The 16,933-nt window shown below is 37.7% G+C and overlaps 2 protein-coding genes across 2 annotated transcripts; one reads left to right on the top strand and one right to left on the bottom strand.

The window, feature by feature from the left end:
* Window positions 1–344: 344 nt before the first annotated feature.
* LOC104240298 (uncharacterized) lies at window positions 345–7,604 on the top strand. Its single transcript, XM_009795123.2, has 2 exons — window positions 345–550; window positions 5,439–7,604. The coding sequence occupies exon 2, from the start codon at window positions 5,463–5,465 to the stop codon at window positions 7,440–7,442; it is 1,980 nt and encodes a 659-aa protein (XP_009793425.1). The 5' UTR covers window positions 345–550; window positions 5,439–5,462; the 3' UTR covers window positions 7,443–7,604.
* A 321-nt stretch (window positions 7,605–7,925) lies between these two features.
* Window positions 7,926–9,232, bottom strand: LOC104240299 (acyltransferase Pun1-like). The gene is made up of 2 exons (XM_009795124.1): window positions 8,851–9,232; window positions 7,926–8,761 (listed from the first exon to the last, which is right to left on the bottom strand). Exons 1-2 carry the CDS (start codon window positions 9,230–9,232, stop codon window positions 7,926–7,928), a joined length of 1,218 nt encoding a protein of 405 aa, XP_009793426.1.
* Between the last annotated feature and the right edge of the window lie 7,701 nt (window positions 9,233–16,933).

Raw genomic sequence — 16,933 nt, 5'->3', positions numbered from 1 at the left:
TTTGAATGTTCTATCAAAATATTTAAATAAATTTACATAATAAAGTTTAGATAAATAAAAAATACCTAATACGTATTTTTCTTGAGTTGGTCAATGTACTCTCATAATCTTTCTTTTAAACTTCACAAACGACAAGATCACAAATTTGGATGAAGTCTAAGCACACAATTTTAGCAATTACACGTTCGCAATTTTTTTTAATAAAATTATTTTCTTTTATTTAAATTATAATAAAAAATAGAAGATTTTTTTTCCACATGATAGTAGTAATATTTCTTTAAAATTCTCTCTATTGATATCTTTAAAAAGGGTAAAAAAGATAGAGAAAAAGCATCTGTGGGGAAACCCTAATTTCGTCGATTCAGTTTCATTTCAGCCTCGCATTACCTATCTCTCTATTTTTCTCTCTCTCTCATTCACTGTCTATATTCAATTCCCCAATCTCTCTCTCTTTCTCTCTCTAAAAATTCCCAACTCATCCGTGTTCTCGAAAATTCTTCACCGGTATAACGATTCCTCGATCGATCCGTCCCCTCCTCTTCCCTTAAAGGTATGCTTCTATCGATCTTCAGTAGCAGATTGATTATTTATTTTCTTCTTTTTTTTCTTCTGATTTTTTATTGTTATTTAGATGTCGGTTTGGACGATTGGTAAATTATTAGGAATTTTTGTTTACTTTTCTACGAAGGGGAATTTGGCGCTTATGTTGGTTATATAGCCATGTAAATTTTCCTTGTATTGATTTGTGTTTATGGTCATGATTAGTGTTGGGAAAATAAAATGATCCATATTTAAGCATGAATTTTCCATGGATAAAGGAGGATGGATGCGGTATGATTCGGGCCGGGGAAAAAAATAGTCAAATTATGTTGAATCCTCAAAATGATGGATGGCGGACATGGAATAAGATGGGCCCAGAGAGGGCAGAATGGATATAGAGTGATTGATATTATTGACAATCATTGGATTGAGGCATTCAGGCGTAGTTGTTAGTGTTATGTATGGATAAAATAGTCAAATTATGTTGAATCCTCAAAACAATGGTAGTAATGGGACTTGGAAAAGATGGGGCTCAAATAGAGCAGAATGGATATAGAAGATTTTTTTAATGACTGAGAAATCCATCTGGGCCAATCCTTAGGACCAACTGCAGCCTAGGAAGCTCGGGGATAATAGTGGATTCATATAGCTGACACATCTAATTTGTATTGAGGCATTTAGGGGTAGTCATTGTTGCTATTATGCAGGGAAGTTGTGGTTTTATGGGGTAAGGATGGGTTCGGCTGGAGAAGCTGCCAAAGGAAATGGGATTGCAGCAAGATTCTATTAGAAAAGCTGGATCTTTTTCTTATTTGTATTGGTTAACAAACCCCCCCCCCCCCTTTTGTCTTGGCGAAAATGCTCATAAGTAAAAGATGCTGAAAGCCTAAATGATTGTGAGATATTCGCTGCCATGGTTGGAATGAGACTCTTTTATTTGTCTTGGAAAAGGGGTGGGATTCTCTTTTTAAACGCCTTTCACCCCTCACATTCGTGAATAGGTTTAAATCAGTGTTGTCAAACGTGTGCTTAATGCGGCCTTGGAGCGAGGCACAAAACATGTTGAGCGCTTCGCCTTGCTTAGCGGGCGCTTTAGTGTCGTCATCAAGGCTCTAATACATACTTTTCCTTGCTAATGAGCGTAATCTTGAAGAGGCGGCATTAGACAATTGATATTTAACTTTCTCGTAATTTCTTTCAATTTTTTTGTCAATATATTCGTTATTGATGCTTGTAATTATTAATCTTGGACTACACACACATATTTGTATTGTTCTCCTTTTGCGTCTTTCTTCATTAAAGCCCACACTTTATTTGTGCTTTGCTCTTAAAGCCCCAACGCACCTTAGAGCTTCTTTGCGCTTTTCGCCTTTGATAGCACTGGTCTAAGTATAACACTGGTTAGGATCAGAATTGCCGTGACCATATTGTTCTAAAATAGTTGCAACCATGTTGCGGATCAGAAATGCCATGACTGACTTGTTCTATTTGGAAATCAAAGGTGTAATTTGGAAACAATTTCTCATCAAGATAGTCTTTTCTTTTCTTGTAAGTTAATTGTAGATGGAATATCTTGTGTGCCTAGGTCTCCGTGGATTATGGAACTTGCATAAGAATTTCTATGGTAAATGATTGACTGTCAGTTGAAAAATTAGTAATTTGTAAGCAGCTGACTGAGGTATTGGAAATTATAGGTTCTACAGTTGTCCAAATTGCAATTGGTTTTTGATTTTGGCACCAATTTATTTCTTCCAGAAAGGATCTTAATTAAATTAACAGTGATTGTTTGATGTACTTATCTATCTCCTCTGTTTCTGTTTTGACAACAAATGCAACTTATTTAGCTTCTTGCACGGGTTCTCAAAAAAAAAAAAAAAGATGTGGACAATTTATAAAAATTCACATTCCTTATTTTTATCAGATATGTGTATTTCTCTGTTTATCATGAATCTGGAAGAGCATTGTTCTGACTAAATCTCGGTCTTTAGGCCCCTTTAAAAAACAGTCCATATGCCATGAAACTCAATTGTTTGTTCTTCGTGTCCATTATCTCTATTCTAGATAGACTGCAAAACGTCTGTGTATGTATGTGCTGCTCTTACTGAATCACGGTCAGAAGTGTGCCGTTGCACATCAACTATGTAAATATATGATATTTTGGAATTGCTACTTTGAATGATCTGTATATGCTACTGTCGTTGGCCTGTTCGAGCTCTCAGTACAATTCTGGAAGTATGCTTATGTTTTCATTTAATTTTATATTAGTCTTCTTGATGAGAGTTTCTTGCCTACTCTTATATTATGTATAACACTGGCCAGTGGTCGTGGGTGCTTCACTGATTTTAGTGTAAATTAACCGTGGTCAAACATGATCATAGTGGGTGCTCATGATCAATTATTTAACTTTTTAGGTATTATCTATGAGTACATAACACAATTTGGCCTAAGCCAATGGGTGCTGTGGGTGCTTCGGCACCCATACCTCAAACGTAAATCCGCAACATCCTGTAGGTCTTGTGACTTTCTTGTTAACTCATTATAACAGTTAAAGGAAGAAGCAACAACAACAACATCAGTCCAGTGTGGTTCCACAAGTAGGGTCTGGAAAGGATAAGATGTACGCAGCCTTACCCCTACCCTGGGAGGGCAGAGAGACTGTTTCCGATAGACCCTCGGCTAAAGAAGGTGACCCTGGTAGCAAGTAATAGCAAAACAATAATTAGAAAACTAAATCGGAGATAGCAACAGATAATATGAAAGGGATACTGATAACAAGTAGCAGCAAGATAACATATTTAGAAATTCCAAGGCAGCAGACGAGAATATGAACGAAGTACTGCTAGCAAACTACGGAATTACCAATGGCAAGTAACAATGAAACGAGACATGCGAATATAGAAAACTAAGGGAAAAAAGGGTACTGAACTAGCGCTAATACTATCGAGCTAGAGAAGACAAAGGGAGATGCACGACTACCTACTAACCTTCTACCCTAATCTTCAACCTCCACACCCTTCTATCTAGAGTCATGTCCTCGGTTAGCTCAAGTAGCGCCATGTCCCACCTGATCACCTCTCCCCAAGACTTCTTTGGCCTACCTCTACCCCTCCTCTCACCTCCCAAGGCCAACCTCTCACTTCTCCTGACAGGGGCATCTACGCTTCTCCTCTTAACATGCTCGAACCATCTCAACCTTGCCTAACGCATCTTTGCCTCCACAGGGGCCACCCCCATCTTGTCTCGAATAACTTCATTCCTAATTCTATCCAATCCAGTATGCCCACACATCCATCTCAACATCCTCATTTCCGCTACCTTCATCTGCTGGACATGAGAGGTTTTGACTGGCCAACACTCTGCCCCATACAACATAGTCGGTCTAACAACTACCTTGTAGAACTTACACTTAAGTCTCAACGGCACATTCTTATCACACAAGACACCGGAAGCAAGCCTCCACTTCATCCACCCTGCTCTGATACGGTATGTGACATCCTCATCTATCTCCCCATCCTTCTGAATTATAGATCCCAGATACTTGAAAATCTCTCTCCTGGAAATGACTTGCGTATCGAGTTTCACATCCCCGTCCGCCTCCTGGGTAACAACGCTAAACTTGCACTCCAAGTATTCTGTCTTGGTCCTGTTCAACTTGAAACCCTTAGACTCCAGGGTATGTCTCCAGACCTCAAGCCTCTCGTTAACGCCACCTCGCGTCTCATCAATTAGGACTATGTCGTATAAATGATTTTGTTTTTTCTTTTGGACGGTGGGGTTGTGGTGTTTGTGAAATATTGAGTGAGGTTCATTCGCATTATGCAATTACTTATGCATTAAAAAGTTCATCTTAGATGGTGGTTTGAATGAGATCGAGAATGGACATTTAGATATTGCTGCTTGAAGACATTTCTTGCCTCTAACCAACGAGAGAAACTACACCTAAGATAGTCTTAATGCAGTTTTCTGCATGACTGAAAATCCCCTTTTGTGTAATCATGTGAGGCATTCGTCTCAGGCATAATGCATTGCCACTCAAATTGCTAATTGGAGATGCCTTTGAATAGGTAGGGTTTTTAGGATTCTCGATGTAGTTAGTGCTGAAGTTTACTAGACTACGGATGATGAAACAAACATAAAGACAATCCTTTGGGTGGAATTTTATTAGGATTACCTGGATAGACGCTCCTTTCTATTACTTAGTAGTATCTCGATTGATACTCATTTCTATAAATTTTCCATGGGCTTTGGCTTCTGATCTGATAGAATGAGGCTTACTTCATTCATTAGCTACGCTTGTCTATCTGCTTTTGCTCTCCGGCAGTGGTAACGTTAGAATCTCTCTTCTTGTCGTATGACTAGAGTTGCAGTAGAATTCTTCTTGGTTCAGCTTTTCTGCAAGTTTAAAAGAATTGCTCAAAACTTGCAATAGTAACATATTTGACCCTTCTCTGATAATTCAAGTTTGTGTTCATGTCTCTTCTTTGTACGTGAATTTAATCAATGCATTGCGTTATATGGTTATCAACTCATTAAATTTATTGTTTCAGGAATACAAGGAATTGTCTAACAGATAAAAGTGTGTCCATGTTCATCTATAGTTCTGTCTTGCTTCCTTGTCTGTCAGTTGATACTGAGATGTACACATCAAGCCTAGGAATTAAAAAAACTTCAGTTATATATATATTCTCGTATCTGTGCCTTTGATGTTATTATGGAACTTATTAGATCTTCCTCTCTTAAGGGGAATGTGCAGACCTCTACTTGTGTACTCTTTTTCGACAAGAAGTCGTTTTCTTCTTCAAACTTAATATTGTAATTTTTATTGATGAAGAGCCTCTTATCGATAAAATTTACACTCTGTGCTAAACTTACTCTATTATTCTTCTTCTCTGGTATAGATTTTTGAATTAGAAGCTGCAGCAATGTCTCCAGCATCTAGGTCCAAGCCAAAGGACAAAAAGGGTGGCAAGGAACCACCCAAAGCTGCTTCAAAGCCTTCAAGTGTAAATGCAGGTGCTGCAACACCCACTAGTGGATACAATCCTCTTTTAGGAACATTCCATACGCTTGAGACAGCTCCTGTGACTTCAAATGCTGCTCTTCATGTGAATGGTCGTTTCAGAAATATTGACGAGACAGATGACCATAGTGGGCACTCACTTGGAGCTAGCACTGAGTATGATTCTGTTTCCAATAATGGTAGCTGGTCTGGTGAGTCCGAGGACCATAAAGAGAAAACATCCAATCCTCCTCCGCGGCCAGAGGCAGTACCTGGCTCTGATAACGACAAGCGCGAAAAAATTCGTCAGAAGAATGAGAAGAAGCATCAACGTCAAAAGGAGAGACGAGCTCAAGAATTGCATGAAAAGTGCAGTGGCTATCTCATGTCGAGAAAGCTGGAAGCTCTTTCCCAGCAGCTTGTGGCTATGGGATTCTCTTCAGAACGAGCGACAATGGCTCTTATCTTGAATGAAGGCAGAGTAGAAGAATCAGTGTCGTGGTTATTTGAAGGAGGTGAAGAAGCAGATAAACATAAGGAACATAATCTTGATGGTGGGGGTAATCTGAAAATTGACATTTCAGAAGAGCTTGCTCGAATTGCAGACATGGAAATTAGGTATAAGTGCTCCAGGCAGGAGGTTGAAAGAGCAGTAGTTGCCTGTGAGGGTGATCTCGAGAAGGCTGGAGAGACTTTGAGGTCACAAAAGCAGGAACCTCATTCTGTGCCATCTAAGCCTGAAGAAAGTGGTGATCCTCCTACCGTGGGCAATGGCAAGCTTCCAGTTGTCAACAGTCAGAACTTACTTAGAGTACCTGTAAAACCTTCATCCAGCACAATATTGCCAAAGAGGGATGACAGAGACTTCAATTATACTAAAGTTGCAGCCACAGCAGGGTCTTCTGCGGATAATGGGAGCAAAAATATACAATCATTAAAAAAGGTTCAACCGAAACTGGACTGGGCCAAGCCACCGCAGGTGGTGGTGCCTGCTGACAAAAGGTGGCCAAATGCAGGATCGAATCCTTCTGTTTCCTATTCTTTGGCATCTCCTCTGCAGGCATCACCCTCATCTGCCAAGTCAGAAGCTCGTTATGTGGCTGTAGGAAATGAGTTGAAGAATCTACAGCTAGGAACCGTGAGAGAACCAGTCATAGTTATGCAACGACCCAATCAATCAATTAATCCTAAGCAGACTCCCACCTCAACTGTTAGCTCTTCTCCACCTGGAACTGCAGCAGGGTGGTTTCCTAACAATTCTATTGAAACAATGAAACCCAATGAACTGATGCCACATATTCCTGGCACAAGAAGCCTGAGCACAAATGGTGTCGGCACAAACCAGTTGTACAGCCAACTTCAGTATCAACAGCACCAGCAACCACAACAACTTGTTTCTAGCAATGGCTCACTTGAATCACCAGGAATAAGCCGGGGGAATAGTTTGTGGAATAGAACAGGTGCTCTGCAGACACAAACCCTTTCTCCGGCTTCCTCGCTTGGACTCTTCTCTGGGTTTGGAACCAATGGTACATCTGGATCATCATCTCCAGTGGATTGGAACAGCGGTGGTGGCTCAATGGTGCAGCTAGACTACGCCAACATAGACTGGAGTTTAGATCGTGGGACTTCATCATCGAGATTAGGTGGCATGTGGTCAACGACAAGCTCTTTTAGGCCAAACAATGCTCGTACATATGATTCATTTACCCCTGGACTTGGTGTTACATCTGCCATGAGACCTGTCCTGTCCAATGGAGGTGGTGTCTCAATTCCCGGATTGCAGGAAAGAGTTGCGACAGCGGAAACGTCTACTGGTGGTTCTCGGGAGTGGACTTCTCCATTTGAAGAGAGAGATCTTTTTAGCTTACCAAGACAGTTCGTTTCTTCCCCTTCACTTTAGGAGTGGTGAAGTGGAATTGAAATGAATAAAAAGGAGAAAGAAATGAAAGAGACCAGTAAATGTGCTTGAATTTGATGTTGGTGTTGGTTCTTATGATGCTATTTCCATGTTGATGTTTGTTATGATCATCTTAGTGGAAGAGCATCCCAGTCCTTTGGTTTATACTTGTTTCTTCCCTCTTAATTCCCCTGTTTCTGCCCCCAGCCAGCCTTTAATTCTCAAACATAAAGTCCTCTCAAGAACAATAAAAAGGAAACAAGAAAAATGTCTCCCTTTACATCAAGCTTGACATTTTAATTTAGGAGTCACTATTACAGCGAAATTAGTTCAAATTATTCATTTGCAGTAAGAATAAAATTACTAGCGACATTTGTAATACAATAGTATAGGAATAGTCCCAAGCATAGGGAAGCGATATTCGATATTAAAAAGTATTTTGCTCCCCACATTTACACAACAAAATGGACATTTCTCGAAGGGAAATTAGTTCAAATTATCCCGATCAATAGGAGTAGGAAATTCAAGAAGGTCCTTGTCCTTGTCGAACAAACACATTTCTTGCTCGTTCAAGTTGACGAACGCTTCCACTCCTCTATCTGGAGTATTCATCAAGATAAAGTTCTTGCTAAATTGACCAACATTTCCTAGACTTCCTTTAGCAGGTCTCCCCCATCCAAAATCTAGTTTCTCGTATTCGTACATTAATGTACTACTACAAAGGTACACATCACAATTCCTTTGGTTGAATAACTCTTTTCCTGTTCTATATGCATCTAGCATCTCTACAACCCACTCATTTTCTTCGAGATTATTTTTGCTGGAGAGGTTGTTTTTGTACTTTCTTATATCTCGTACTATTTTTGGCAACCTGAGGTCTCGTTCGTTGTTATATATTGGTGTAGAAAAGACAGTGAGAATATTCCCTATGGTGCTTGGTGGTAGCGGAGGTGAAATTCTTTCTCGAAGATTTGAGTATTGGATCAACTGAGATCGCTGAAATGAACCCGAGCTACCACTTACAGCAAAGGCAGCACATTTGTAGAGAAGTGCATTCACGACCTCGCTCCTTGTTGGATTTTGAAGTCCTGATTCATCAGCAATATAGGCTTTGAGAGCACTTAATTTCGAGTCAGAGAAAACAAACCTCTTTTGGATACAATCCTTGTTTTTCGACTCGATAACAGATGCAACCAAAGGACCATCGAATGGTGATGGAAATAGGGAATCCTCAGCAAAATATGGAGATATTTTTGCGTTTGGATTTCGAGTTAGTGCAGCCCAATCTCTCAAAAAATAGTAAGCACTACATGCATCTCCCACTTTGTGTGAAAGGCGAACACTAAGTAATCAAAATGGCTAATTTGGACTATAGTTAAGGCGCGATCAATACAACTATCCCAAGGTAAACCTTGACGAAATGTCAATTCTTTGATATTTGAATTTGGATGATGGATAACTTTATCCATTTGAGAACTGATTTGAACTTCAAAGAACTCAACTCCACTATCATCACAATCAATAGTGGCATTGTCTTTTAGACTTCCAGCCCAAGGATAGTAACAAGTTAAAGTTTTTGACACAGAGTTAGCTAAAAGATTTGGTAGTTGTTTAGGTCCATTTGGGATAGTAGCTACTTGATGTTTGGGGTAGAAAAAAACAAGGGGCATATAATTGTAAGGCCTTTGATCTAAAAGGGAAAGTTTGTGACATCTTTGAGTAGATGGGGTGGGAGAGGAAGGTTTGATTATTTTCTTGGAAATTGTTGATAGCATTTTTGATACACTCACCATCTTTACAAACCTTCACCAATGACTCCTTTTCCCCCCTAATAAAGCCTTGTGCTAATACTTAGCCAGATATGTGTACATACATACACAAATAAATAAAGAAACAAAAAGTCCATATTAAGCTTTCTCAACTTTCATCGAGTTCACATTAATATTAAAATTGGCCATGTATACGTGGAGTATAAATATAAAATACATGTTATTAAAAAAAATGACTTTTATAAGAAGATAGTGGTAAATACATATTGGCATTGGGCGGTTAAACCAAATCAAACCATGATAAGTAGATATAATATGGTATAAACGTTTGGTGCAGATAATGTTTTTACATAATATAATGGTTCTTGCAATGATGATATTTTTAGTTTATGTTAACTGACAATGTGAAGAATATTCAATGTGATTTGATGGGATATGACAGGTTACACAAGAGTATTTGTTTAGATTGCGGATCAATATTTATTATTTAAAGGTATAGACAGTTAACTTTTAATAGAATTGATTGTACAATTTATTTGTTGTATACTCTATATGGCGTAAAGATTTTTTGTCATTTCCTAATGAGATCTTCCACGGCAACTAGGCACGTTTATTTATTTATTCACATATATCTATTTCAAAGCAATTGTTAATTCAATTGTGTACTCTTGAGCAAACTCATTATAAGCAAGTACTTAAATTAAGTACTTATGGAGTATTATTTAAGTACTTGCTTTTTATGAGTTTGCTCAAGAGTACGCAATTGAATTAACAATTACATTGAAATAGATATATGTGAATAAATAAAACAATGTGCCGAGTTGCCATAATAAACAAGTATTAATACCTCTTACTTTTTTACATGAATAGGCTTACGATCTAACTCTTGTTATTAATCCGCATTCGAAAAATATCTTCCGGAAACTTACACAATATAAATAAAAAATGTAGAAGAAGTATAATTATATCCGAGCTTACTGAATTTACAATGTTTCCTTAAGTAACTTAATTCCCATCTACTACCCGAGGTTTATGATTATTTAGCGGTATTTCAAATACCACTATATCACGAATACAAATGGCGATAGTGAACACACTTACTCTGTTTTTGTAAGAAAATAATACAAAAACGAGAAGAGATTTCAGAATTTTCATTAGAAAAATCCGAAGGAAAGAGCATGTATTTATAGCCAATGTTTGGGTAAAAATCAAAGAGTTTCAACTCTTCCTTTAAGGCTGCAACTCAAAGTGGCTATTTTACGAAATGACTATTTACACAAATCGCCAATTTCAAATTTTAACGGAAAAATCAAAACGGAGAAAAATTAAATTACCATTACGGATGTGGTTTGATTCGGATTAAAAATATTAGATGTGGTTTGATTCGGATTAAAAAATATTAATTTAATCTTAATATTAACAAATAAATTTGGTCCAAAAAATTAATCAATCAATCAGTTCATTTGATTAGATCTAAATCCAAAAATAAAGTCGAGCCGAGACGAGCGACGACGATGACGCGAGACTTGACCTCTTCTCAACTATTATATGAAGCAGTCAGTGAATTTTAGCAAAATATATAGAAGATCTACGTAAAAAAATAACTTCTGATCGAATTAAATTGTTATCTTGAAATATAGTTGAATATAATTTATAATGTCTAATTGGGTACTTATGACACCAGTTCATGAGAATAAGATGATCATTTTGAATAAAAATCAAAACACATATATTCATCTTTACATTATTAGCTCTTTCTGATGTAAAAATTGCATTGAGCCTTATTTGGTTGCCCCCATTTAACCTGTACTCATATTTTTAAAATTATTTAACCTATACCCTAATTTTGAAACTTCAAATCCTTCTACCTACGAGCTCCTTTCTTCCTCCTCTTCTTTTCCTAAGTTTGACAGCATCGCAAAACCGGAGATTAAACTGGCGCCGTCGGCCATAACTTCAGATCAACATTCTCATCAGGGGATAAGTTCAAGTCTAAGCAAAAAATCCTCTTGCTGCTATTTGACTTCTTCAACACCGGTATAATTCTCTTTCCGACGACCGGAATAATCGTCTTTCCGAGTGCCGTCGACGTTTTATTAATTTCATCACAGTGACGCCAACATAAAGAAAACTCCATATCACATCACATATATATAGAACATCAACTGAAGTTTGGGAATATTAACAGAATCAACATCAATTGAAGTTTCACAAGCTTTGGAGAAACAATATTAACAGAATCAACATCAACACAAAATCTTAACACCAAAGTCTCAAGCATTGGCAGAATAAGATCGTTTTCGTCTGATCTTACATGACCGTTAAGTTCAGAATGTTCCAACTGAAGACTAACAAGTTTGGGAAACTAAAGTTTATTGTACCACAAACTGACTTCATACTAATTTGTCTTAAGTTTGCGCTACGAACTGAAGTTTTTTTTGATTGTTTTTGTAAGTCGGGCCAAACTTCAGACGAAAATATTTGAAGTTTTACTTTGATAAGGTCACACTTCAGGCAAAAAAATTCTGAAGTTTAAACTTAAGACATAAATTCTTGCTATTTCAGGCTCCGTAAGTTACCCGAAAAGTAAGTACACTTATAATTTTTTTTGCAAAGCGAGTCTAAGTTAAATTGTGACCCAAAAACTGGGTATAGATGCAAATTCCCCCTTTCTGATCGCTTCGTCGTTGTGTTCTATTATTGATTGTACTCCATTTGGCCACTTTTGTTAGCATTATCTTGTTCAAAATTGGCCACTTTTGTTAGCATTATCTTGTCCAAAATTGTATATTAACTCCGCATACAACAATTGACTTCAACCTTTATTTGTTAGACAGATAGGTACGTCTATGGATTCAATTAACTATTGCAACACGGCATAAAATTTGCTTTTACCTTATTTAAAGTGATTTATGTTATATATATTAAGTGTAAAGAATTTTGTTACTATCAATTTATTATGTACATACACACACACGAGCCTTGAACCATCACCAAATATGGAGATACAGTAAGAAGTACACTGTCTGACCCAAAAATAGAATTTTCGGTCAAAGTCAATATTAAAAAGAGATTGGGCTACTGATAATCAAAATTACATCACTTTCTTAGTAATTTGAGGAATAAAATATAAAGAAAATAATAGACAAGGAAAGAAAACTCAAAATAGATTGGTAATCACTCCCCGAATTGCGGTTAAAACTTTTTGAATAAAGCAAAAGAATAATTGCATATATCAGTCAAGAATCAGATACCATTACAAATGAGGACTAGACCCTTATATAAGAGTATATAATTATAACGATTTCCTTACTTAATTCGGGCTTGCTAATGGAATTAATTTCCTTGATTACCCGTTACCATATATAATTGTAATGAAAGCATTAATGACTGAAGATTTTGCGTAACCACAATTAATGTCGATTTCCCTTCCTTATTTATAACAGATTCGTACACCTTCCCTCCTTATGGTCTTTATCCATTCCGTTTTTATTTCTTCTTTTCCAGTTCTTTTCTAGAGAAATACCGGGGGTATTTCTCCCGTGCCTTCTTGAATTCTTGAATTCACTTGATTGAGAGTGCCACCTGTCACCTTGATGTAGTCCACGTGTCATGCTTTTTTCCACCAATACAAATAGTCCCCCCACTTTCTGAATATTCGGAAAGTGGTAAGTATTTATGGCGGGAATTCTTTGCCGCCTTTTCCCGAGTAACATAATGCCTTTCTCAGAACCGATACGACATACATCATGTCTATTCAATGCTCAAGACATGTGTCCTTTGTAATTGGTTCTGCAATTTTCAGCGCATTTTTAGGGTTTTTCTGCGGCTGCATCAATCACGAAGTAACAGTTCCATGATGACGGTTCATAATGACCAACTCTGATGACAGTTTCTTTCTCCTATAAATACTTCATCTCACTAAATTTCGAAAGTTTCTTTTTTCTCTTCCTTGTATTTATCTTAATTCCCAGTTTTTCTTGTATCTCTTCATCTTTTCCTTGTATTTCCTCCATTACAGATGTCTTCACGTTCTCAAAATCCTTCTTCATAATTAGACCCACGTAAAGTGGTGATCGTTGGTGAACTTTCTCCTTTTACTGCCTCCACTAGGAGTAGGAGAGGTGTCAGACTTCATAGTTTAGGTTCACTATCCGATCGTAGTTCTACTCCTCAAAGTAGCACTGCTATGCCATATTCTTCTAGGGCTAGAACTTCCTTAACTCCTAGATCTTCCTCTAAGGGAGGGATCACAATGAACCCATGCGTGAACCTACTGTTTCTGAGATTGTCCCACAAGAGTTCTCTTTCGTATCAGATCGCGAAGCTATGAAAAAACAGGTTTCTTTTATAGCATCTCTTAACCCTGCTGAACATTACCCAAGCTTGATTACTCCAGGACTTCTTTCTTTGGTTCGACGTGAATGCCATTGGAATCCGGATTTTTCAGTATTGATTCCTGGTGCTAATCAAAGAATCACCTCTTACCATGCTGGTTTTTTCTTTGTTTACACCTATCCTTTTACTTTAGGGTTTGAACCTCCCATTGACTCTGTGATTATTGAGTTCTGTCACTACTTCAATATTTACCTCGGTCAAATAGGTACCATCATGTGGAGGGTAGTTGCTTGCATTCGCTACTTGTCGGGTTTAGTGTCCGCCCCTTTTACCTTTCGTCACTTGCTCTACCTATATTCTCCAAAACTGTTTCATGAAAGTGTCTTTTCCTTCGTGGCTAGAAGTAAAAAGGGTTTTAGTCAGCCCCAGGATAACCGTGACCGTGGCTGGTATGCTCGATTTGTTGCTGCCCCCACTCGTGGATTAGTGGGTGATGAAAATATGCCTTTCCCTGAAAAATAGAACTTTGCACGTAAGTGTTTTTGCCTTTTTTTCCCTTACTTTTCTTGACGTTTTGATTTTCTTTACATGAATGTATATTCATTTTTTCAGCAACCATGGAAATTTTTGAAGAAATTCCTGACTTCCGTGCTTGGGTAGAAAAAATGTTGACCGCTGCTCCCATGGATAAGAGATCCTGGAAATTTCTTTCATAGAAATTTGGATGGAAAGTGAAGACGCACGATAACTTTTTATTCCCATGATTCCCTTTCTCTCTATTTATTCCTTCCTTTTAATGCATATACTTTTTTCCTTTTTTATTAGGGTTTGCCATTCGTAGTATCGACCCTTATTCTGTTCCCTTTGCGAGGCTTTCTATAAGCTCTGCACAAGAACAAATTTTAAGCGTATCTTCCTCCAAGAGGAAACCACTGAAGCCCATGGGTCCGAAGATAGGATACCAAAGAAAGTTCCTTAGTGAGGAAACTACGTGTCAGAAGACGCGTGGTTTCGGATGATGAAACCCATATCTCTCAAGATCCCCCTTCAAGTTCAATTCCTTTTAGTCTCGTTGATGAGCCAGAGAATACCCATTTGGATATCTCTGATAAAAACGCTAGTAACTTTGATAACCTTCCCTCAAGTCCTATTTATAGGTTCTTTGCCCAAGGTTTTGAGGGTGAAGAATAATTTGGACCTGTTTCTGAAGAGCCGCCACTTGCCTCTGTTCTGATGTCGTCAGTTACACCTATTGTTAATCCCCTGTTTCTCCGCCTATAGTAACCCTAGTGGTTTCCCCCGCTTCTGCTCCTCGTGAAGAAGCTGAGCCTTCTAGCAGCAGATGGGGTATTAAAAAAGTTCTGATTGAAGTCCCCGATAGTGGGAATCTATTAAAAAAGTCCAATCAAGCTGCTGTGTGGTTAAAACTATTGCTTGGTCCCGTGAAAAGAAAAAAGCTTGAGGGTCACAATTCTTTGACCTTGATGAATGGCATCATCCATTCTTCCCTCAAGGTATTTACTTACTTATTTTCCTTTCCTTCTTTTCTCATTCATAACTCCCCTTCTTTTCTCTTTTTATAGATCAATTTGACAAGTACGAAGCTTATGAGAAGGATTTCTTGGACAGATCAGCAGGTGATTGAGTTGCGCACCGAGGCTGATAATTGGAAGAGCAATTCGAAGGCCTTCAACTGGAGAAAGACGTTCTTGGTGAGGAGAAGAAGCTTTAGAACAACAACTGAGGATGATCACCGCTGAACTAGCGATTTTAAAAGCTTCTTCTAGTCAAGTTGAAAAAGACAAGGACAGATTGGAATCCTCCTTTGCTGAACAACACTCCAAGGCAACTGAAGAAATATAAAGTTTGAAAGAGCTCCTTAATCAAAAAGAGGTGTATGCGGGTGATGTGGTACATATGCTCACCCAGGCTCAAGAAGATCTTCGTACCTCTACGGACAAGATTCAGTTCCTTGAGAGTTATCTTACTCCTTTAAAGGCATCTTACGAAGCCTCAGAAGCAAAAAAAGAAGAGTTAAAAGCTGAGATTGAGCAGTGGAAGAAGGATTATGAGGCCTTGAAGACAAGTTAACACTTGATGTTAGCTGGACTTTTTTGAACACTCGCTTCGAAACTCTAACTGAAGCTAGCCAGGAGGGTTTTGACCTCAATGCTGAAATTGCGAAAGCAAAAGAGACGATTGAATAGACTCAGCAGTGCCAAAGCTTCTCAACACCCGAGGATGAGAGTTCCAAAGGTGATGGTGATGGACTTACTGCTGGTGAAGCTGATGCTCAACCCTCGTCTTCTCAAATTAATTCTTTTTCTCCCATGGATTATTCTCCCTAGCTTTTCCCTCTTGACTTTTGTGGAAGTTGTTTATTTTTGCTTTGGTTTTTGTTGGAATTCTTTCTTGTTTTTTTGGATAATTTTTGGAAGCTTTTCCGCCCTTGTTTTTGGGGTTATGATATAAATATCTCTTTGCTTCATATTATGCTTTCTGCTCTTTGAGATTTTGAGCTTATACTTACATTTAAAATACTTTAGTGGACAGTGACTTCAATATGCACAGTTTTTTATAAAAGTGGACCCTTTTATATTAACAACACTGATGAAGATGACATCTCATCTTCATATTGGTGCAAAGATATAAAACATGAAGTAATTTGAAGAAGTTTTATTTTTTGAACTTTTCAATAAATAAGTTTGTATAATATTTTCATAAATGCTTTCTTTGTAGCAGGTTTACAAATTCGGGTATATCTTCCCCTGGCTAAATTTATGGCTTTAACCTAGAAGCTCGTGGGAATATTTTGCACTTTCTACTGGCCATCTTTTCTGCAAGTTTGAACGCCTTTGAAATTTTTTATTCAAGGGCTCTTTGAGGTTTTAATCATGGCTGAAATATGCTCTTGGTTTACATCTTCTTTCCTTGTGTATCCTTCTATATGCATAGCCCCCCCAGTGTTAGAGCATTGAAGCATGAGATCTCGAACACTGGATCAGCTCCTTACTTTTGGTCCTTTTTCCTGAAAAAGAAAATACATACGGGACTCGGAGATAATCTTTTAGATAATAACTGTATAACCCTTTTTGCCATCAGAAATATTTTAACTTAGTCCGGAAATAATTCAGTATTCCGCGTGTCTTCGGGTCTTATATCATCATTTGGTACGGTCCAACTTTTTGCCTATTATCTAAAATGGTTAGTAAATTTTAAATGATCAAAGTAAAATTGAACTTGCATGATACATGTCTGTGGGTATTAACCTCTTTTAGAAGTAATACTTCTTCAAATGGATGACATTGATAACTGTGATTTCTACATGTTTTATACCCATTCTTACCTGAGCTTTGTGCATTAATTGCCATATATAAGTCCCAAAAT

The sequence above is a fragment of the Nicotiana sylvestris genome, chromosome 6, assembly GCF_000393655.2.
Source record: "Nicotiana sylvestris chromosome 6, ASM39365v2, whole genome shotgun sequence".
Lineage (NCBI taxonomy): Eukaryota > Viridiplantae > Streptophyta > Magnoliopsida > Solanales > Solanaceae > Nicotiana > Nicotiana sylvestris.
Note: the sequence above shows the minus strand (reverse complement) of the source record. Positions and strands in the feature narration are given on the sequence as shown.

Bases quoted from the DNA above. Each gene is read 5' to 3' on its own strand.
- LOC104240298 (XM_009795123.2), top strand. From the start codon at position 5,463: ATGTCTCCAGCATCTAGGTCCAAGCCAAAGGACAAAAAGGGTGGCAAG.
- LOC104240299 (XM_009795124.1), bottom strand. From the start codon at position 9,232: ATGGTGAGTGTATCAAAAATGCTATCAACAATTTCCAAGAAAATAATC. The intron at 8,762-8,850 runs GTTTACCTTGGG...TTTCACACAAAG, and splicing joins AGAATTGACATTTCGTCAAG to TGGGAGATGCATGTAGTGCT.